This window comes from Erinaceus europaeus, chromosome 7, assembly GCF_950295315.1.
Source record: "Erinaceus europaeus chromosome 7, mEriEur2.1, whole genome shotgun sequence".
NCBI classification, from domain to species: Eukaryota; Metazoa; Chordata; class Mammalia; order Eulipotyphla; family Erinaceidae; genus Erinaceus; species Erinaceus europaeus.
The window spans coordinates 21,585,958-21,609,687 of record NC_080168.1 but is presented as its reverse complement, the minus strand read 5'-3'; the positions used below and the strand labels follow the sequence as shown (position 1 = coordinate 21,609,687).

General features: G+C 37.4%; 1 protein-coding gene across 14 annotated transcripts in view; it reads right to left on the bottom strand.

Moving 5' to 3' along the window:
- IKZF2 (IKAROS family zinc finger 2) overlaps positions 1–19,367 on the bottom strand; it is a 192,698-nt gene extending 173,331 nt beyond the window's left edge. For 2 of the 14 annotated variants that reach the window (XM_007536111.3, XM_060193970.1), the window contains exons 1-3: positions 17,193–17,376; positions 15,562–15,610; positions 14,627–14,731 (exon numbers count right to left, since the gene is read on the bottom strand). In XM_007536111.3, coding sequence (XP_007536173.1) covers positions 14,627–14,731; positions 15,562–15,610; positions 17,193–17,195 — 157 coding nt within the window. In that variant the 5' untranslated portion in view covers positions 17,196–17,376. The other 12 variants (XM_060193963.1, XM_060193958.1, XM_060193959.1 and 9 more) reach the window with 12 other exon arrangements.
- Positions 19,368–23,730: the final 4,363 nt, after the last annotated feature.

Below are 23,730 nucleotides of genomic sequence, written 5' to 3'. Positions count from 1 at the left end.
GATGCCATCAGGATGCTGGCCAGGCTTCCCTGGACTGAAGACCCCACCAATGTGTCCTGGAGCTCCACTTCCCCAGAGACCCACCCTACTAGGGAAAGAGAGAGGCAGACTGGGAGTATGGACCGACCAGTCAATGCCCATGTTCAGCGGGGAAGCAATTACAGAAGCCAGACCTTCCACCTTCTGCTCCCAGAGGGATAGAGAATGGGAAAGCTATCAGGGGAGGGGATGGGATATGGAGATTGGGTGGTGGGAATTGTGTGGAGTTGTACCCCTTCTACCCTATGGTTTTGATAATTTATCCTTTCTTAAATAAAAAATAAAATAAAATAAAGATCAATGGTTAACTATAGCTTGTCTGATTTGCTAAAATATCTCAAGTTTGCTACCAGATATTATTCTGAAACTACAGGACCAAGTAAAACTGCTCAACTTCATCAAGAGAATCATACAACAGCTTTACTGTGAAACATGGTTATTACTGTTTAAATTCTTTCTTATTGGGGGTCAGAGAGCAATTTTTGTTTCTAAAAACTTGAATTCAAAAACTGCCATTAATTTGTCATAGTTCAGGCAACTGGTTGTTTGTAATTCACACTTTAAGAGTTTAAAAATATCAATTTTACAGAAAAAAAAAACTCATGTATCTTTCTCTAGTTCTTAGGCTGAAACAAAGTCTGTTATGGCTTTTAGATAGATTTTAAACATTTTTAATGGTTTTATTTGTTTGTTCTAGAACCAAAGCCTCATGCCATTCCCAGGTCACTTTTTCATTCAAAAAATGTGCAGCAGGTTAAGCACACTCGGTGCAAAGCACAACGACATGAGTAAGGATCCCAGTTCGAGCCTCCGGCTCCCCACCTGCAGGGAAGTCGCTTCACAGGCGGTGAAGCAGGTCTGCAGGTGTCTATCTTTATCTTCCCCTCTCTGTCTTCCCCTCCTCTCTCCATTTCTCTCTGTCCTATCCAACAATAATTACAACAATAATAACAACAATAAGAGCAATAAACAAGGGCAACAAAAGGGAAAAAGAAAAAGAAAAAAAGGAAGAAAAGAAAGAAGCAGAGAGAGAGAAAGACTTGAACCTGGGCTGCTCACATGTCAAGGAAAACATCCCTAACTGCATTGACCACAAATAATTTATTTTATATTTCAAAAAACTACATTAGAATAAGTGTTTCAAAGTTGTTTGTCATTTTAAAGCTGTACCTGAAAATGATTTGGCATAGCTTACCTGCTTTTAATACTTAAAAATTCTGAAGCCACCCAATTTTCAAATTCTAAGCAATTTAAGCATGATATAAGCAATGACTATTTTACTTTTTATTATCTTTATTTATTTACTGGATACAGACAGCCAGAAATCAAGTGGGAAGGGGGTGATAGAGAGGGAGAGTAACAGGAAGACAATTGCAGTTCTGCTTCACCACTGGCAAAGCTTTGCCCCTGTAGGTGGGGACATGGGGGGGTCCAACCTGGGTCCTTGCACATTATAACAAGTGTGCTCAACCAGGTGTGCCACCACCTGCCCCCCGCAATCACTTCTAATAGATGTAAAGTGCATCTATTTAAATCAGAAATAAAACATATAGCTGTAGTCCTCAGAGTATAAAATGTTTTCTTCAGTCAAAAATGGCAACGTATTAAAAAGAAGGCAATCCATCACAGTCCATGTGGAGAAAAAAAAGTATCACTGAAAGTTTGATTAAAAGACTTGGAAGACACGCCTAATAGGAGAATTATATTTCCATCCATAAATATTTCTTGTTAAAATGTTTATGTTTTAGGATGCAGAGATGACACAGGTTCCTGTGCTAAGTCTGAATAGATATGGGCCCTAGTCAGATCAATGAGGTTTGCAGTTAATAGTATTTAGTCACCAGAGTTGGGAGCTTCTCTCCACCCTGATCCAGCTTTCTAATCCTGTCCTCAACTCTGACACCATATTCCCAGACAATATTCCTAGCCCACCTGCATGTTAGCTGTCAGGCTCAGGCAAAAATTAGTGAAGTCATAGGCCCCTTGGAATATATCTAAAATAGACTTCCTAGCTTCTTTTAACATGAAGACCTCAAATCTCAGCTGCTATATCCTTACCTTTAGTTTTCTGATTATCAAACACATTGTTCTGCTTTATAGCTTAATGTTTTTGCGCCACCAAGTTACAAATGTTACGCCAACCTGACTTCCCTGGGCAGAAACCCTTACCAATGTGTCCTGGCACCCCTCCCCTGAGTCCCAGAGCCCTACCTCACTAGGGAAAGATAGAGACAGGCTCAGGTACAGATTGAGCTGTGAACATCCATGTTCAGCTGAGAGAAACTCCAGAAGCCAGACCTCCCACCTTCTGCATCCCATAAAGATCTTTGGTCCATACTCCCAGAGGTATAAAAAATAGGGAATCCGGGATGGGGTAAGGGTGGTGTGCAGTGGGTTAAGCGCACATGGAGCAAAGTGCAAGGACCTGCAAAACGATCCCGGTTCAAGCCCTGGGCTCCCCACATGCAGGGGGGTCGCTTCAGTGGTGAAGCAGGTCTGCAAATGTCTATCTTTCTCTCCCCCTCTCTGTGTTTCCCTCCTCTCTCAACTTCTCTCTGTCCTATACAACAACATCAATGACAACAATAACGACAACAACAAGGGCAACAAAATGGGAAAAAATTAGCCTCCAGAAGCAGTGGATTCATGGTGCAGGCACCGAGCCCCAGTAATAACCCTGGAGACAAAAAAAAAAAAAAAAATAGGGAACCTTCCAATGGAGGGGACAGGATACAGAACTCTGGTGGTGGGAATTTTATAACCCTCTTATCCCCCAACCTTGTTAATCAGTATTAAATCACTAATTTTAAAATGTATATTTCAAAGAACAACAAAAAGCATTTTTTTAAATGAACATAACAGAAAGTGTTTTATATAGTTGTATGAGTAATGATGCATCTTTAGAACTCAACCAGAAAGCCCTAAAGTTAATTCAGTGGAAGCAGAGCAATATAGCACTCTTGCATTTCAAAATGTGGCCAAGCCCTGCATACTGATATCTTAGTAAGAAGTAAGGCAGAGTTGATATAATCAGGTGTACCGAGAAACCACAGCTTCCATAATAATAAGAGAGCAATGACAAAAATGTCAAAGGTGTAGACATTTAGAATTTTAATTTATTAGAACGTGACTTTACACTGATTAATTATATGCTCCTCAAAATATCTGGAGTGCCTAAGAAAAGTTAATTGAAGCATTCCATTTTGTACATGCTACTAAAAGCAGTTTTAAATAAGTAATAGAGAACAGGTTTTTAAACTGTAAGTATGTGGAATTCAATCTGTAAACTCTAAATGTGCTATATAAAGATATTAGTAATGAAGATGATGACGACTATAAAATATTCATGGGAACATTCCACCTGACATGACTGTATAGAATCAGAAAAACATAAAAAGCTGCTTAGAATCTTACAGAGGCTAATTTCAAGTTTACAAAATCGCTTTTTAGCATGAGATGTGGTTAAAACAAATATATAAAACCGACCAGAGGAAGTCACAAGTAAATTAGCATTTCTGTCAGAAATGGACGAGACTGCTTAACTTGTTAAAGCTCAACTACTATACCTGAAGCTCCAAAGTTTCCAGGTTCCCCAGCACCATCATACAGCCAGAACTGCTGTACTCTCTCAAATACAAGTCTTTAAACTAAAAAGTTAAACTATATTTTCATTTTATGTGAAGTATTACTTTAACATCTAGAAAATGACATCGGCAAATTTCCTTAATAAGTCTAAAGCATTCTGTTTAAATGTATATGTGCATAATGCTAATAAGTAGGTTTGTATTGAATAGAGTTAATAGGGTAGGGAGGGAAGGAGAAAAGTAATGAAAGAGGGAGGGAGAGAGAGAGGGAGAGAGAGAATTTGAAAGAGATCACAGCACCAAAGCTTCTTTCAGTGAGATGGGGGCCAGGCTTGAACCTGAGCCAGTCACATGGCAACACAGCACAGTATACAAGTGAGCTGGTTTGCCAGCTCAACAACTAAGTTCTTATTTCAACAAATAATTCCTGGGCTCCTACTATGCCCCCCAACATGACATGTAATGCTGAGGATGTAGACATAAGGCATAGTCATTTTCAGCAAAGGTTCACATGTGAAAAACTTTCTAATCTCTTTTTGATCAAAGTAGTCCCAAAGTATATCTGCATGTTTCAAAAATATTCTTTATTTTCTTTTTTACTATTATTATTATATTTATTTATTGGGACAACAAGAAATCAAGAGAAAGTGGAATATAGAGAGGGAGAGAGACAGAGAGACACCTGCAGCCCTGCTTTACCACTTGCAAAGCTTTCCCCATACAGGTGGGGACTGGGGGCTCGAACTCGGGTCCTTGTGCATTGAAGCATGTGCGCTCAACCAGGTGCACCACCACCCTGTGCACCCCTCAAAAATATTCTTAAATTCACATTTAGTGCTTAGTGATAAAGACAGACTTTATTATTAACTAACCTAAGAGTTTGTCACTTTCTATAGAATCTCTTTTTTTTTCTGAAACTTCTTCAAAGGTTTCATAAAACTGTGGTGATTTTTTTGCGGGGTGGGCCTGTAAACTAAAGGTTTTTATAGAATCTAAGCTCACATCAGGTCTTTTCTCAAGTGGCAGTATTATTTTTCATCCTTATCAAAAGTAGGTAGTAAGACCTCTTGAATCTGGGTTACCTCTGAAACCCTAGCATACAATTTCCACATAAATGAAACTATTTTAAAATTAAAATGCCTCAAACAGCATTTTTGTTAAAAAATAAAATGACTCTTAAATTGCTAACCATATCATCTGTCAACATTTCTATGAATAGAAGTTTCAATTTATGATAGTAATATTTGGTATAGCATATGAGGTATTAATAGATAACTTTAATAGAGTAAGCTTTAAGAAAATCAATTTTTAAGGAATCTAAAGCAGATATGTAAATTTGTATTAAAATAAATTCCTGGATCCTATACCAACAACATTTGATTATCAACTGATTATATGTATAAATGTAGATGAGAGATGAAATATGGTAAATTTAGTCAAGGAAACAAAGAAAGAAATAGCTTTCAGAAGAATTTTGGCTAAACCTATATCAAGAGAATCTAAGTCAATGAAGAAAAAAAAATTTAGACAAAGAATTTCAAGCATGATGACCCAAATCACAATGGTATCTCTATTGTAACACTGAATATACTAAGCTCAGTTAGTGTGAAGCCATTAAACATTTGAATTATATAACTAATTCCCTTTGTTCACATTCAGTACTCACCAAATGACCTTCCCTGATTACCCATATAGGTCAATTCACAAGAACAAAATGATCTGGTCAAGCCAACAAGAGTGATCCCAGATACTGCATTAGTTGTTTGTTTGTTTGTTTTGATGGAATGTGTGTGTGATTTTAAATATCAATTTTGTAAACTTTTTGAAATGTAAATTAACCCTGAAATACAGATCCACTCTAAATGTACTGCCTGTCATATTGTAGAACTTCAAGGCTGAATGCCAAATCTTGCACCATAAAAAAACTTCTTAGGCTACTGAGGAAGAAGTCTAAAGAGTTAAGTGCAGGATTTGTATGCATGAGGCACCAGGTTCAATGCTCTGCACTGCACATGCTGGAGTTAAGCTCTAATCAATCAGTCAGCCCCCCCTTCCTCTCCATAAATAAGCCTTTCAAAAGCATTTTCTTGAGGAAATGTTATCCTGAAGGAACCTATCTTATAAACCGGTTGTAATGTTGTCTCTATTTTATTATGTATTTTCAAATTCCTAGTGTAATGAAAACTCAATGATAAAAGATATGCCATTCAGTGACCCATAACACACAGAAATTATAATGTGTTAAAACAAAACAAAACAAACAAACAAAAACACGGTTCTGCTTGGACCCTAATAGGTAACATTCTTCTCAATAGAAAACATATTAACATATGAGGCTTCAGCAGTGTATCAAACAGAGTAAGTGCTTAATAAATGTTTGCTGGATCAATGACTGAAAGATGAAAAATATCTCTCTAGAGAGTCCCAAATCTCAACACACAGGAAATCTCAGATGGAATATTTCCACCATTAACCTTTACATGGAATGCCACAGTGCCTTGGGTAACTGGAGCTCACATTTTAAAGATAAATTTTTATAGTAAATATTTGGAGGTAATAAATATGTTAATTAATGTGTTTTCTGTGCAATATTTTTTCCTTTAAGTAATTTTATCTCAAGGTCCACAATATTATAAACTTTCAAAACAAATTTCATTATGTATCAAATCATTTCAAAATAGTGTGTAATATATTTATCTCAAGGTTTTCAAAGGAAATTAAATTCCTTAGCTATTACTGTGGCAGGACTGAGCAATACTAAGCTAACAACAAATCATTCCTTATATATTTATACATTAATACAAATTTTAAATTTATAAAGAGGCAGTTTTTAGAATACAAAGAAATCACTACAATAGGAGCAATACTAGTACATGGAACACATTAACCATGAATTTTTAATATTTAACTAATAAAATATACTAAAAACTTTTAACAGCTGGTATGCTTTGCTTAAAAATCAGTGAATCAATCACATCCACCAATCCATCTTCTGAGACTAGCAGCATAAAAGTACTCTATTAAGCAAAGTGACTTCATTAAAACGCATGCTTGGGAGTCCCGAGGTAGCAAAGCAAGCTATGCGCACATGGCACTAAGCACAAGGACCCACATAAGGATCCTGGTTGGAGCCAGGGCTCCCCACCTACAGGGAAGTCAATTCCCAAGCAGTGAAGTAGGTCTGCAGGTGTCTTTCTCTCCCTCTCTCTGTCTTCCCCTCCTCTCTCCATTTCTCTCTATCTAACAAAGACGACATCAATAACAACAACAATAATAACTACAACAATAAAAAAACAACTACGGTAACAAAAGGGAAAATAAATATTAAAAAAAAACACACGCTCATACACTGCTGTATAGAAATCCGATCTAATAGACAACTGGGGAAATAGGGTCATTATCAAATGGTGAGAATTGCATTGGAGAGAAATTCTGAATAATACTAAAGTATTGTTAGAGCAAAACAGGAGCGAAATAACCAAACCACAAGCTCATGTTTAAATTCCATTCATTATGAAAATTTACATTTCGATTTTCACCTTTCTGACTGTTATCTTTTTTAAATATTTATTTATTTATTCCCTTTTGTTGCCCTTGTTGTTTTATTGTTGTAGTTATTTTTTTCCCTTTTGTTGCCCTTGTTGTCTTATTGTTGTAGTTATTATTATTGTTGTTATTGATGTCATTGTTGGATAGGACAGAGAGAAATGGAGAGAGGAGGGGAAGACAGAGAGAGGGAGAGAAAGATAGACACCTGCAGACCTGCTTCACCGCCTGTGAAGCGACTCCCCTGCAGGTGGGGAGCCGGGGGCTCAAACCCGGATCCTTACACCAGCCCTTGAGCTTTGCCATATGCGCTTAACCCGCTGCCTAAGGCCAGCCTCCCCTGACTGCTATCTTCACCAAATTATACGAGTAATTCAAAGTCTATATCTAAATCAAAGTAAACCAAATATGTTCCTGAAAAACCCATTTCAGTGTTTCCTATCTTCCCTTCTGGAATTTACCACCACCTTTCAGTGATCTGGAGATCATCACCACAGACTTCCTCCTCTTCTTAAACTTTCTATCCTGTCTACTTGAAGCTAGTAAATATTTCGCTAACCTTTCTCTTCCTTTTTACTTTCACTACCACTAGCTTTCATAACTTCTCAATCATTATAGCAACTTATTAAAAAATTTAAAAAGAACCTACCTCTGACCGTTCCCCATCTACGTGTGTGTTTGTTTGTTTCCAGAGTAATTCATGCCAATAAAAAGATGGCAGTTAGCTGCTTTGTTAAATCCTTCCTTGACTGCTTTGAAAATGAAATGCAAGCTTCCTCTTATGAAATACACTCCATCAACTTGCCCTGATTAATTCTCCAGAGTCATCTCTAGCCCTGCATTCCTAGATTCCAACTTTACACTCTAGAAATACCAATCGGCTTATATTTCCCAGAACATATCATGTTATTTCTCAGATCCCATTGTGGGTGCGTTTACTGAAAAAGCCTCCACTTCTCTCCTAAGTCCTATTCATTCACTAAGTTTTAACTCAAGCAGCCTCTCTCTCTCTCTAGGAAATCTCTCAAATTAATACCACCCTCACTCTGTAAAATGGTAAAAACAGTGATATAACTGAAGTATAATCCTTGTTTAGATTTCTCTTTCAAACTAGAATGTGAACTCCTGGAGGACAAGGACCGTGCACTAATTAGTCATCACAGGATTTACCCAACAGTTCCTGGCACACAAAAGACAAACTAGACATTTCTATTGAATTAATCAACTATAAAGATAGAACATGTCAAACGCAATAAATGTTATATCTTACATAGATAAAAATACCTTCCAGTAATTATAAACTTATGTCAAATTTAACATACCTAAAGCATTACCCCCCAAATGCACAATTAACAATTAGGCCTACAAATTAATTAAGTAGCAAATGAGACCTTAATGGTACTATTAGAAGTGTCAAATGAAGTGAAATTTTAGATACTTAGATAATTTTAGACTTTCTAATAAAGAATTGATTCTAAATGTGGATAGATTACTCTAATTAAAGAGGTCTTTTTCCATTCTTTTTCTTCCTTAATTTTTTTCTGGTGCTAGGGATCAAATTAAAGCTTCACACATACATTCCGCTGCTGAGCTATCTACAGTTCAATTTAAAAATGTATATTTGAGAGAGAGAGAGAGACAAAAGCACCATTCCACCATCCATGAGATTCCAGCTGTCTGTTTCTGGCACTCTGGTGTACAGTTGAAGATTGAACCCAGGTGGGGCCGAGTGGTGGCACATCAGGTTGAGCGCACATGTCGCCATGTGCAAGGACCCCGGTTTGAGCCCCCAGTCCCCACCTGCAGGGGGAAAGCTTTGCGAGTGGTGAAGGTGTCTCTCTCCCTCTCTATCACCCCCTTTCCTCTTGATTTCTGGCTGTTTCTATTCAATAAATAAAGTAAAGATAATTAAAAAAAAAAAAAAAAGATTGAACCCAGGCTCCTACTAATGGAAAAATGCACCTTGCCCACCAACCATGGTCTAGCTCCTCTTTTTTTCCTTCTTAATGACCAATTCTTTGAAGTACCAATAATAAGCATTTCTTTCCTTTACACATAGCCAAAAACATAATACTCTGCTCAAGAACTTCTTTCATTTTGTTATCATTTTATGGGGGGGGGGGCCTTTAATTGTTGACAGTACAGTTGTTGACATAAGGCTATACTTTCTCATTTCCCCATGAAAGATGAGGCCCTTTTCTATCATCATGCACCAATAGATGTTTAAATAACAGTGGTGCTTTTCTTCAAATTTTACTGTAAATTATTAGCTATCCCTGTTGCTATTCTATGGGCCTACAGTGTAAATACCTGAATTTCAAACAGAGCTGGATTTGAATAGAAAGACTTTCTCTTATGAATCACTGGGGTTGATGAAAAAAAAAGTAAATTTGACTATTCTGAGTGATAGCAGCATGTGTACTGGATACTAGTATTTGTCAGGAACTGTGCTAAGCATTTTACATGAGTTGCCTCATTTAAACCTCACAACAGTCCACTAAGATAGGCATTGCTAACACCATTCTACAGATAAGAAAATGAGAGTTCAGATACTTGAAGTAACAAGCTGAAGGTTACACATCAAATTAGAGGCAAAACAGGAATTCTAACACAGGCCTGAAAAACTCCAAAGGCTGCTTTAACTTTTCTGGCCATTAGTTTTCTGTTATAAAGCTGAGTAACTAAGTATGTTACATGTTGCTGTGGAGTCGAAATGAAGTAATAGGATGCATCTAGTATAGTGCTGGGCATTCTACAAATACTCAATTAGATCTCCCTTCTCTTGGAACAGTGGTGGCTGAACATTTTTAAAAGGGATACAGTTTCTAAATACCTCTCACCTATTTCAAAGCAGAGGAATTCCAGTTTTGATTAATATGCAAATGAAAGTTACCAACATATATATATATATATATATATATATATATATATATATATATGGTATAAATTGAAAAACAAATGAAAACGTTCTACTTGATTTTTAGCTGTGGCTAAATGACCCTGCTACTGATCATTTAGAACATCAGAATGTCCTTGTGTGTCCACATTCAAAGATAGGAAAGAGATTAGACTCAGATATCAATTCAAAATGGAAAGATGGAAGACTTTGAATAGAAAATAAAAGTTACATTCTTTAAAATGCACTTCCAGTAGGGGGAAAGGTTTGGACAAACATAGAAACTATAAGGAAACATTTATACAGTACATGATTTTGTTTCTTTAAGACAGAATTTATTTCTTCCTTAAAATGAAAGAATAAAAGAGCTGCACAGGAAAAAAAACAACAGCATTTTTGCTAATAATTTTCTGTACACAGTCATGGTACTTAAAACTGATAGATATAAAGATTTCAGATCAATATTCTTAAATTTTTCCTAATAAGTTAAAACTAAATGTAAGGGAAGTCAGATATACATACAAACCTAAGTACTATAAATCAAAACAGAGTGAGATTTTTATATCAGGTCCATCTGGTGTTATATTAGGGTGTGTCCTATGAAAATCCAACCAAGGGTGGCTGCCAAACAAAGTTACTGAAGACAACTCAGTGAGACCTACAATAAAAGCTTATTTTGAAAAATGTTTTATGGCATTTGTTTAACAAGATAATCTGTTATCACTCCAAACCTATAATAATCCTCTCAACCTCTGAAATACTGTTTGTATTTTTGTTTTGACTATAATATGGGCCAGTGTTGGGCACAGTAAAGATCCATAAATAATGATATTATACAAAGATATCAGTTAAGTAATCTAACTGACCCACAATGTAATATCATAATTCATTACCCAAAGTGACAACTTCTTTCTGCTTAGGGACCTAAGCAAGAGGTCAAATGACTTCCTCAAGTTTCCATTTCTACATATAAAAAATAGAAATCATTATATATTTGGGCCTCCCTGGGTTCTAAAAATGGAGATTAGCTAAGAAAGGAAAAAAAAAAAAGGAATGTGTAGCACACTGAAAAGAATAAAGTAGGTTTCCTGACCTGATTACTGGTCAGAGTCTAGTAAAACTAGAATTACGACTTTGTCCAATTCCATACAAGTCACCTGGCTATCAAAATGACTGATAAATAGTATTGATTGTGAATTTTATCCATATAAAGATTTTAAACAAAAAAAAATTTTTTTTTGCTTCACCATGAATAGTCCTAACATCTAATTATCATCAAAGAATATTTACTCAGTGACATAAAGTAGATGATATAAGAAATATCACAATTCTCTGAACCTTAAGAAATTTTCAACATAGCAGCAGGTAAAGAATAGTTTGAAACAGATACTGAAGCAACTACACAAGAATTAAATATGAGCTAACCCAGAAACAGAAGGAATCACAAAGTAAGTCTCATCTGATGAGCCAAAATACAATATGGATTATTTTTATATTGTTCTGTCTGAGTTGTCTGTCTCAGATTCTTAACTTCCAAATTCTATTTTTAAAATCACTTAACACTGTGTATTTCCAGGAGCCATCAAGGAATATACTGTCATCTCTGACACTGAAGACTGTCAGTTATGTACACTAATGATCTCAGACAACAAATGCCCATATATTTATCAAAGAAGTTCTTATTCCAGAAGAAAATATCTAAAATTCTCTAGGAAAATTCACTCTAAGACGTAGGAAGTAGTCATTATAAAATGTTAAGATCAATAATATTGCTTACTTCTTTTTAAGATTATCTCACATGCTGAATCTTAAAACCAAAAACTGTCAGGTATTACAACATTTTTAGTTCTCTCCCAAATCATCAATGCTCTCTTCTAGCACTGTCAAGTAATGATAGCTGCTGTCACTATTTTATACAGTAGCTGGCAACAAGTTGTACAGACACCCTCATTTTAGAATAGTATCAAGCAGTTTAAGCAAATGACAAGGGCATTATAGGAAAGCTGACCACTTTCTAATAGGCAAAATAAATGTGTTATATTTTATTGGTACTTTACTGCTAGAATGTTACTTATTTTGTAGTAATCAGAAGTTTTCATTTTTTCTTTCTAAACTACTTTAAAATAAGTTTTCCCCTCTTACTCATACTACTTCTGTCCTATCCTTCTTGGTACTGGAAGCACAAAGATATTCACATTAACTTTTGTCTCTAAGGTGTTTAATCATTAGAAACTCTGTTTCAGGAACTATATTTGAAGATATGAAATAATGTAGATAACAAGTTATTTTCATCCAATAAATGAATTTAGGAAAATCTTGGATCATTGATAGAAATTATTTAACAGTTCAAACATACACACACAAAAAATCATTCCATGTTACAAAAAAACCCAAACATCTGAGTAACCAATTCTAGGTCTCCTCTTCTAACTAACAGACAAGAGTTCCTCTCTACCACTATTTACTTTGGCGATCTAAAATGCTGATATTATACTAGATCTAACAGAGAGGGAAAATGGGTATCTTCTCCACCTAACACATAATTGGGTAACCTACGTACCGTAAATAGAGGCTACATAAAGGATGCAACAGCTCTGAAGTGAGAGCCAAAATATTTATCCTGCAGCTCCTTGGAAAAGAGCACAAAAACACATATAGATTAGCCAAAAACTTTACTAACATGGCATTGCCACTGGCTAGTAACTTCATATACATAATTTCACTGTTATTGGGTATGAAATGCTCAAATGTCAAAACTACAATTTTTATTTGTTCAAATTCATCATGTCTGTATTCTACCTACATTATATATTTAAAATAAGTAGGTAAGCTGTTTTTTGAAAAAGCAAATACTTGCAAAACCAGAATCAAACATACAAATAAAGGATTCAATTAACATGTATTTGCCTGCTATTTAGGGGTGGCTAGGAAACAACACTCAAAAGTCTATTATTAACTGCTATTATTTACTGCATATTTTCAATGTTTCCAAAGCCAAAACCTAAATATTTAGCTAGCAGAAATTGCTATCAAGAAGTAGCTCTTAGGAAATTATTCAAGAAATAACAATCTCTTTTACCAAGGAGCTATCAACATTAAATGTTCAAATGTAAAAATCTACTGCCTACATTACAATAGCAGTATAACACTTACCAAATCAATAGTCAAGTAGCAAAATATAAATTAAAGCTACAAGATCCATTATAGGAGGTTAGTACAGCAATTTAATATACACTCACTCACTATTAATTTTCCTTTCTACATAATAAAGAAATTTCAATGACTTCTTCTAGTATGAAATCTTCCATAGAAAATTTTAAGTGAGTAAAAGCACACAGTTCAATAAAATTTTCAAGTCGACAGAATCACTAAAAGTTAATAAAATGGAAAATGTACCCTCAATAGTATTCTATATATTTTTAATGATAATTCAGAAGTTGTAAAATAACTTTTCAACAATCTGAAATTTTGAGAACTACAGGGTGGAACTGGAAGAGAAATTTGTTCTTTCTGGATAATCACCACTGACTAAAGAACAGCCTATATAATTCAGTAGATGATTCAGTTTTGTCTAGATACTAAATTTTTGCTTAAAAAAAATACTTTTTCTTCACATGTCACTCAAATGGCAAGTTTTAAAATTATATTTACACAAAGGTCAGATGATCTTTCTAAATAAAAATATATCACACACAAAAACTATACCAGAAGCACAAGCCTTCAAATTATAAAGAGAATTAAATTTCGACATCAATCTAAAACTGGTAAGGCATTATGACTAAGAAAAAACACACTATATCCTTAATAAAGTATTTTATTTTCTGTTACTGACTGCATGTAAATTACTCTTATTTAATAAAACGCAGTGTCTACTATTTAATGAATGACTATCAAATACAAGATCCAAAACTGCCTATTCCTACAAGTTCAAAACATCCTTCCAAATTTTCCCACTTCTTTTTTGGGCCATTAAAAACAAAACATTTTCATTTTGTGAGAGAAATGGATGTATGTAAATGAGTTCCACATATTTAAAAAAAAAAAAAAAGCCACACTTCACTTCCAATGATTTGAAGGAGGGGAAAAAAAAAAAAGCTAACAACAAGAATGCAATTCTACCACTGACGAATTTTGAATTTACTTAATTTACTTTGTACCAACATGATATAAATTCATTTCTTTCTTTTTTTTTTAACTACAAAGACTCCTCTGGAAGTGACATATATATATATATATATATATATATATATTATCCAGCAACAACAAAGCTAGTCATAAACCTGGCAAGTCATAACAGTAGCTAGCAAAGCCTAACATTTCTTACCTGATACAGGTAAGCACCAGCTCTCAAATGCCACCTTGGGATAGTTCAGACTAGTAAGCAGGCTCATTTTTACAGTACTAGAACAAACAAAAATAAATCTGTATTGCTCTTTCTTTAGCAAAATTTATAGCAGTAGCTAGACCACAATGTGAGAGGATCCTATAGACGTAACAAATTCAAGTCTATCACTAGAGAAATAGAATTAAAAAAAAAAAAACCCATAAAATGAAGACTTACTGCTTGTCATGTGACTTGGTGAGGCATGCTGTCCATTGGGTGTGCTTGAGGTGAGGTCAATTGCCATATTGGAGTGCTCCCTTTCAGGTGAAAGCTCATTGTCACCTGCTTCCACAAAATAAAAACTTTTGGTCTCTGTTCTTTGTCACATAAAATCTAATTACCAACTTTGTTTCTTGCACATAGCAGCATGCATGGAGTTGAAATTTCAATGTAATATGTATGTGTATACTATACACAATGTAATGTATATGTACCATAGACATACCTATACTCCCTTAAGAAAAGCAATATGCAAATATATTTTAGAAATATGTAGTAAATGAATGAAATGACAAAAAGCAACAAACAAACCCACAATTAAAAAAAAAACAGAAATTTCATTATTGCAGTCATCTTAACTGACAAGAGGAATTGGAGTAGTTGATTTCTAAAGAATCATTCAGATGAAGAAAAAGTTCTTTTAACATCTAATCTAACTCAGTATTTATAATAAGTATTTGTTAAAATATGTACTATCAGATATTTGAAACAAAAGTTGGTTAAAAATGTCAACTCAAGTAAGAAAGTAATTCTTTTTTGATATGTACTCAGAAAAAAAAAGGGTTACAAATTAGTATTTAGTGCCATGTTTGTAGACATCTATACTTAACCTATGTTTTTATGTTTAAACTTAAACATAAAAAATAGGAAAGTGTTGATCTGCCAACTTACTACTGATTTTAATTTTATTTCAACATGGTAAATATATTTCCCTGTGTCCTTATTTCACTTCTGTGTCATTACGTTTCTAAACTCATTTAATGATAAATGGTCAAAAAGTAGAAAATAAAAGTATCTGATTCTTAAATAAAAATTAATACTTCAGGCACTAAAATACATAACATAAAAGTAACCTTACTGCCAAATACAAATTAATGAAAAAGAATACTTACACGTCATATAGCCATCAATAGCCTCTGTTTCCATAGTCAAAGTGCAATGCTGCAAATACAAAAGATTATATCCTTAACACAATGATTCCTTTCAACATCTACCATTAAATGCTTAACTTATTTGAAGCTCCAAGGAGTTAGTCCATGTTGCTGCTGCTACAACCTGTGCCCAAGAAACATACTACTGTGTACTGTGTACTGTATGTGCTCATTTACAAGTCACTGAACTCTTTCTGCAAATGATCTGATTCCAGCTGGAGATAGGATAGGGAAGATAAGTGTGCTGTGAGATGGACTGTAGCAAGAAAGGAAGGACTCCTTTAATCAGAATTTACTTGGTTTAAAGCAAAATAGAGTGTGTGTGTGGGGGGTGGGGGGCTGTGTCTCCAATGTGCCAGCTTTAACTGGGATTTAAGTATTTTACCATTCACTACTTCCCACAATCACACTGCAGTTTGAGGACTTCCCTAGTGTACAGATAGCTCTATTCACAATTGTTGCAAGTTGGTTCATCATGTTCTAACAGGGAGGGGGGAGGACAAACAAACATAAAGATGACAAAACAAAACAAAAAAACTTGGTGCCCAAGTGTGTCACAAAGGTTGGTGCAGCAGTTTCCCAACTCCTGAACTGGTATTGACATTTTATCCTACCCCAAGTACTTTGTAAGCACCTGTTCAATGTAGCCTTAATTTCCTGCCCGATCATAATTGAATACAAATGCCAAGCCTACTAAAACATTTTGATTTTGAAATACCCATAAACTTTTTTTGCTACTAGGAGAAGAATAACTTAATTAAAGTTTTGGGAAATTATTTTCTTGCACCAACGAAACAAAATAAGAAACTTAATTCTCAGAAACAAAAGTAAACTATGAGATGACACCCCCTAGCTTTGATTTCACATAATGAAAAGATCAATAAGCTAACTGTGTTCTTTGAAGGGAAAAGTTTAGAGAACTGACATATCCCGAGGAGTTTTTTTTTTTTTTTTTTACTTTTTTTTTTTTTCCTCTGGCCCTGGTCCTTTTTGCCTTTAGTTTCAAAACTCTCACTGCACCAGCAGCTAAATTATTCACAATGAGCCATTTCTGTATTGATCGCCAAGTATATTTAGCCCTAGCTCCTGGAATTTCTCCATTACTTACTGGAAAACAGGCAGCTTCACTTCTTGTCTCCAAAACCACTTCCCTTCTCTCTCCCCTCCCCTTCTTCACCACCACCCTCTCAACACCCCCCTCCCCAAAAAAAAAAAAAAAAAAACTTTCTTTCTTTATGGAATAATCAGATCAAATTCCCAGTCACTACATAGCACTTAAATTTCAACCTGCTGAACTGTTATCAAATTCTTTCGAATTTTGATTACATAAGGCTTTAAAGAAAGGCATCTGCAAAGTTTCAAAGGGGAACAGTTTCTTCGGATATTTTGCAAATGAGTTTTATCTCTTTTAAAATGTACACATTTAACACACACACATTAAAAAGAAAGAAACGTCAGGGAGAAGCGAAAGAAGTATGCCCCATCAGTGAAATGATTATTAACCCTCTAAGAAGGAGAGAAAGAAAAAGGAAAATGAGAAACGAAATGTACATACAAAAGAAATTGTCCTTTGATTAAAAAAGATTCATCACCATTTCCAGCTCTGCCGGGAGATCTCAGCTTCTTCTAACCCCTCAAAGAGGAGGTGACAATGTCGGGCTGAAGATAAACGCAGAGAGAAAGAAAGAAGTTTTTTGTGTTTCCCCCTTCTCTCTTTCCCTCCCTTATCCCCTCCAAGCCAAGCCCCCTGCAGAGTTCAAGGCGAGGAGGAAGGAAAAGCACTTTACAGGTGGGTCATTCCGAGCCCAAATCCAGCAAACAAATCGGCAGATAAACAAAACCAAGAAATGAGAAAGAAGGAACACCCCCCTTCTCCACCTCCTCCTCCTCTCTCCTCCTCCTTCCACCCCTCCCCCTCGTCCCTTTGGGATGGTCTAGTAGGAAAAGTCACTCAGGAATGGCACCACGTACTTTCAGGAAAGAGGGGGGGAAAGAGAGAGAGAGAGGTCAGTCAGTGCTGCAGCAATGTGATTAACAAGAAGAGAAAAAACTTGATCCACCGGTTTCTTAAGAATCGACCAAAAGCTAAGACAAGAAAACTGAAAGAAGGGGGGGGGGGGGGTTTGAGGGGGAGGGACAGTCAAGCAGAACCCTGCAAGGAACCTAGGCCAACTTCACAGAACAGTTTCTGCCCCTTGGCAAAATAAATAAATTAATTAATTAAATTAAAGGAAAAATACATCTTAATTCCATCTTGTACGCCCTTACTAGAAGCTGTCAAAGTGATTTAACTGCTTCCTTTTCACATGTGTCATACCAGGTTTTTTTCTTTTTTAAATTCCAACAGGATCTCTTCTATATGGACAGCTGCAATTTATTCCAGACTGTCCAATCTTTCTTGGAATTCAAGTTAAAACAAAGCAAAATAAGTCCAAATTCATGACAGCTATAGAGATGAGAACTGATTAATCGATTAACATCCCAGAAACAGATTACAAGGAAGGGACGATAAATTAAGACAGAAGACAGCATCTTCAACCCCGATTCCCTGGGCGTCCTTTACAGAAAGCATTACCCTAATTATAACCACAATCCAGTCCTCCCAGAGAAGAATATCTACATCATTATTATTACGGGTTAACAGCAACAAGTCATTTGATCACATCACAGTGCAAAACGAGATGCTATAATTACTTAACTTTGAAAACACTCCCCCCGTTGCAAATAAGATACACGTATTTATATTTCTATATATATATATATATATATATATCATCTATGAATCAGAAGACAAAACAAGAGCTGTTCTTCACCACGCAAAAGCCAAGCGGAGATTTACCTCAGCAGTGCATGCAGTAAAATAATCCCATCACCCTTTTGTTTGTGTTTACTGTTAGTGTGTCCTCTCTCTTTCTTTCTTTCTTTCCTGTGCCTAACGTGTGTTTGTGCACTGCAGTTGGTGGTGGAAACTAAGGCAGTGGATCTGTAGCTAAGGGTAATCCTGTTTTTACTTCCTCCATCTTCAACGAGGAGCAGGGTTAGCCCGGGACAGCTGGTCAAACCCCGAGAAACCGATCCGCCGGAGCCCGAGCACATCTCCCCCGCCGGCCGGGCTCGCGCAGACGCCCGCGGGCGGAGGGCGGGCTGGCTGCAGCGGCGGCGGGCGGCAGGGCCCCGGGCGCTGGCGGGAGGCCGTGCGTGCGTGCGCGCGCGCGCGCGCGTGTGTGCGGGACTTAGACGCCCGTGAGTGTGTGAGTGGGCGTGCGTGCATATGTATGTGTGCATGTGTGTGTGTGCGCGCGCGCGCGGGCACGCTTCTGCGCGTGTCAGCGCTCAGGGCCGCTCGGCGCGCTCGGCAATCGATTACAGGACAAGTGCTGCCCCGGCGGGCAGCCGCGCGCATTCCCTCGCGCCCACCCGCGCGCCAGGCAGCGCCGCCCCCAGCCTGGCAGCCCCCGAACTGCAGGCGCCGCCCCCCTCCCTCGCCCCCCCCACCCTTCCAGAGGGGGGCGCAGGTAACCCGCCTCCTCGATTGCTTCCGAGACCTCCATGCACTCTCTACACCGACTCATAATAAAGCTCACGTTTGCGGCAGGCTGGGAAGAAAGGATTGGAACGGTGAGGGGACGTTCATTTCGGCCGCTGGAAGTTTTCTTTCCGATTGGGATTCGGGGGAGGGAGACCGGGTCGGGGGAGCCGGCGATCCGGGCTGCCGACGCGGAGCTCCGGGCTTGACGTCCCGGCTGGAGTGGGGCCGAGCGCGTGGACCCACCCACTTGGGCTTCGCAATCGACCTGGCGGAGCGAGAGCCCAAAGCGGCACCGGGGACCAGCACTGCCAGCCGGAGACACGAGGGTCCTCGGGAAGGGCTCGCGAAGAAAATCCAGCTCTGGGGGGGAAGCTCAGCTGTTAACTGCTATTTTGAAACTGCTTTCCAATGCAAGTTTAAAATCTGAGTGTTTGCTTGCTTTTTTTTTTTTTTTCCTCCCGGGTCCGTGTGGCACATCCATTCAGCCAAGTCAAAAGCAATGTGTGAGGGTCCAGAAAAGTTGTTGCAAGGACAGTATTGTCCATCCTGACAGTCAAGTTGTCTTCCATTGGGGAAGCACTTACATGGGAGCTACTACCTGAAAAGAATAAAATGCACGTTCTACCTACAGATAGCATTTGCAACAAGACTGAATAAAGATTTCTCTAATTAAAGGGAAAAGGAAAATGAAAGGAGCTGGAGATAACTGAACTGTGTAGTCTGGGTGGCTTAAATTTGAAAGTACATAAATATCAGAACTGCCAGATAGCATTTCTGAGGAACTGTATCAGAGTTTGTGGAAAACAAATCAATGTCCTAAGAGTAGAAGCAGGCTCATACTCCTGCTTCCTTCAAGAATCCCTGAAATTGTGTGTCCCCCATCCCCACCTCCAGGAAAGTTTTTTTTTTTAAGTAACTTTATCTTAAGCACTACTCTGTGTCAGAAATTTTGGATAATATCTTTTATATAGATTGATGAGGAGTGATTCATTCACATTGATACTTTACACTGAATCTATATAACTCTAAAATTTCATAATGAATTTTTACAGTTTATTGTATGCGTTATACTAAGCTGCTTTTGAGTCATGGGAAATGATCATTGGTGACATCGTCCAAACAAGATTAACCAAATTTAATTACAGAATAAATCATTTGGACTCAGAGTAACAGCTATATTATGGTGATTTTAAAAGTACTTGCAGTACCTGTGAGTTAGAGTCAGTCACCTTCCAGAAGTCTTATTTGAGAGATACTAAAGCACAGAACTCTAAAATCGTTCAAATTACCCAAAAATATAACAAGAAAATATTTTAAATTCTCAGAAATAGAGATTTTGATCGTCAGATGTAAATTATATTAAATAACAGTTAAATTTGCTTCTCTCATTTTCTACCGATCCCACCTGAAAACTAAGCCTAAGTGTTTACTTTTCTGCAGATTTATGATGGTCCTTCCCGAGAAAAAGATATATTAAAACTATTCAAAATTGAGATGGATAGTTAATTTAATACCGCAATATTAAATGTGAGATTTTAAGCTTCATCTTCAAGTTCCCTAATGCTATACCTCAGTGGATACAGCCCTTGCCTGTGGATGATTAGCCCTTAGTTTAGCCCCTCTGAAAGCTTATACTTTTCTGGAGTTACTTTCATTGGCTCCTTAATCACCAGAGGCACACTCTCTCCCTCTAGTGTTCAGACACTTTATATTTCTATGGCCCAGTCTCTCCCAATATGGAAAATATGGACAGGATACCACCCTAAATTCTCGAATGGCAAAACGTCTTAGTAAGACTTGTGAGTTATGAGAGTTAAAACACTTTGGGGAACTCTGCTAACCCACAGCCCCCCACCTCCACCTTCCCACCCCCCCCCCCCCAAAACAAGCACATACCCTTTTGGGCACAAATCCAGCCAGGACTTAAAGGCTCCTAGGACCAACTTTTTGGTTGTGTATCCAGATAAAGCTACATCACAGCACTGGAACTTGCCCAGATCTAGAAACTGGACTGTGTACACTGCAAGGCACTCACCATACCTATCAGTGAGCAGTCTTCCAACTCACTTTTTATCTTTTTTTTTTTTAACATTCTATGTACCTATGTTTATTTTATTTATTTTTACCTCTAGAGTTATCACTGGGGCTGGGTGTCTGCACTATGAATCCACTGCTCCTGGAGGCCATTTTTACCATTTTGTTGTTGTTGCTGGATAGGACAAAGAGAAATAGAGAAAGGAGGGAGAGATAGGGAGGGAGAGAGAAAATTGACACCTGCAGACCTGCTCCACTGCTTGTGAAGTAAAACCCCGCAGGTGGGATGCCAGGGCTTGAACCATGATCCTTGCACAGGTGCCTGCGCTTCCTACTATGTGCGTTTAACCCAGTGTGCCACTGCCTGGCCCTGGTACCTATGTTTATTATTTGTAGATCATTGTATATTCACATCCAAGAAAGGGTTATGTTTACATACTGAGACTAGGGACACTATCTCATGCTTCAGAATAGAACAAACTTAGCTCAGGTTAAGAATGAATGCACAGCAGATAGGACACAGCACAAAGCACAAGGACCCGCACAATGATCCTGGTTAGAGCCCACAACTCACCTGCAGGGGTCGCTTCACTAGCTCTGAAGCAGGTCTGCAGGTGTCTTTCTCTCCCCTTCTCCGCCTTCTCCTACTCTCAATTTCTCTCTGTCCTATCAAAAAAAAAAAAAAAAGTCATAAAATGGCCGCCATGAGCAATAGATTGATAGCACAGGCACTGAGCCCCAGTGATAACCCTGGAGGCAAAAAAAAAAAAAAAATGTTCAAGGGCTTGCAAGGTAGCTCACCTTAAAAGTGCGTTTGCTGGGAGTCAGGTGGTAGCGCAGCGGGTTAAGCGCACGCAAAGCTCAAGGACCAGCATAAGGTTCCCAGTTGGAGCCCCTGGCTTCCCCCCTGCAGGGGAGTCGCTTCACAAGCTTCACAAGCGGTGAAGCAGGTCTGCAGGTGTCTATCTTTCTCTCCCCCCCTATGTCTCCCCCTCCTCTCTGCATTTCTCTCTGTCCTAACAATAACAACAACAATAATAACTATAACAACAATAAAAAAACAAGGGCAACAAAAGGGGAACTAAATAAATATAAAAAGTTTTTTTAAAAAAATGTGTTTGCTTTGCTGTGTAAAAAAAAAAAAAAAAACCAGGTATAAACCCTTCCCCTGTTGCATTAGAGCAAATTCCAGTGTTGTATCCTCTTCTCTCTTCTGTCTGTTTCTATCTCTATCTGAAAAAGTTATCTCAGAACTGTGAAGCCCTTGGTGACACAACAAAATGACTGAAGGAATTCCACTTGTGTAAACTAGTTATTTAATTCATTCACAAAATTTTCTCAGCTAGAGTTTTCAAATGGTTAGAGGATGCATTTCCATCATTTTCTGCAACTCCAATATATACAGTTTAACTGTACATACATACTTATACTATTACATGAAAATGGCTATTCAGTTGCCTACTTAAATTGTCATTTTTTAGGAGATACATTCTCACATAGCTTGTTTATACTCATTCTATCTCACCATACCAAAATTCCTACCTCCCAGGACGATCCCATCTTAGCACCTTACATTACCTTCACTACACAATTTGAATTTTGTCTGTTGAGTTAAAAAACAAAATCTCTTCACTAGAACATCATCTTTTTAAGGGTAAGGGTTATGGCTGTACTGCTAACCACTGTTTTCTCAAAATTAGCAGTGTTTGGCACCAATTAGTTTTCAATGAGCATTTGTTGAATTAATCTGTGTGGAGCTTGTCATGCATTCACCTATTTTCAAAGTTTAAAATTCTGTTTTCTAAGGAGTAAAGGGGTAGGATATAAAAGGTGCATCCTATTTCCATAAAGAATTTGGTCTAATCTTGCTTCATAAACTGTTATAAATATCCTTAATAGGTCAGCTTTGGCTTGCAATCCTTGTGAAGGATGTAAATGCTTTGATAGATATAATGTATTTTATAACCATAAAACAAAAAAATGAGTTAAGTTCTGTATCAAAATACAGCTTTGGGTAAAATGCAGTTATTTGACTACCTGATAATTCATGGATAAGGATGACTGTCAAGGAATGCAACAAATACAGTTCTGTGAACACTAAGTGAAACTAGCAAAAAAGAAAAAGAAGAAAGAAAAAAAGAGGGGGTCAAGCAGTAGCACAGCGGGTTAAGCACACATAGCATGAAGCGCAAGGACCTGAGTAAGGATCCCAGTTCGAGCCCCCAGCTCCCCACCTGAAGGGGGGTTGATTCACAGGCAGTGAAGTAGGTCTGCAGGTGTCTTATCTCTCTCTCTGTCTTCCCTCCTCTCTCAGTTCTCTCTGTCCTATCCAACAACAGCATCAATAGCAACAATAACAGCAACAAGGACAACAAAATGGGAGAAAATGGCCTCTAGGAGCAGTAGATTCATAGTGCAGGCACCAAGCTCCAATAATAACCCGAGACAAAAACAAAAACAGCAACAACAAAAAACTCTTTAAAAAAAAGGAAGGAAAGAGTTCTGATGCTATAATTTCAAATACTGAATTTATTTTATTATTATTATTTTTACCAGAGCACTGCTCT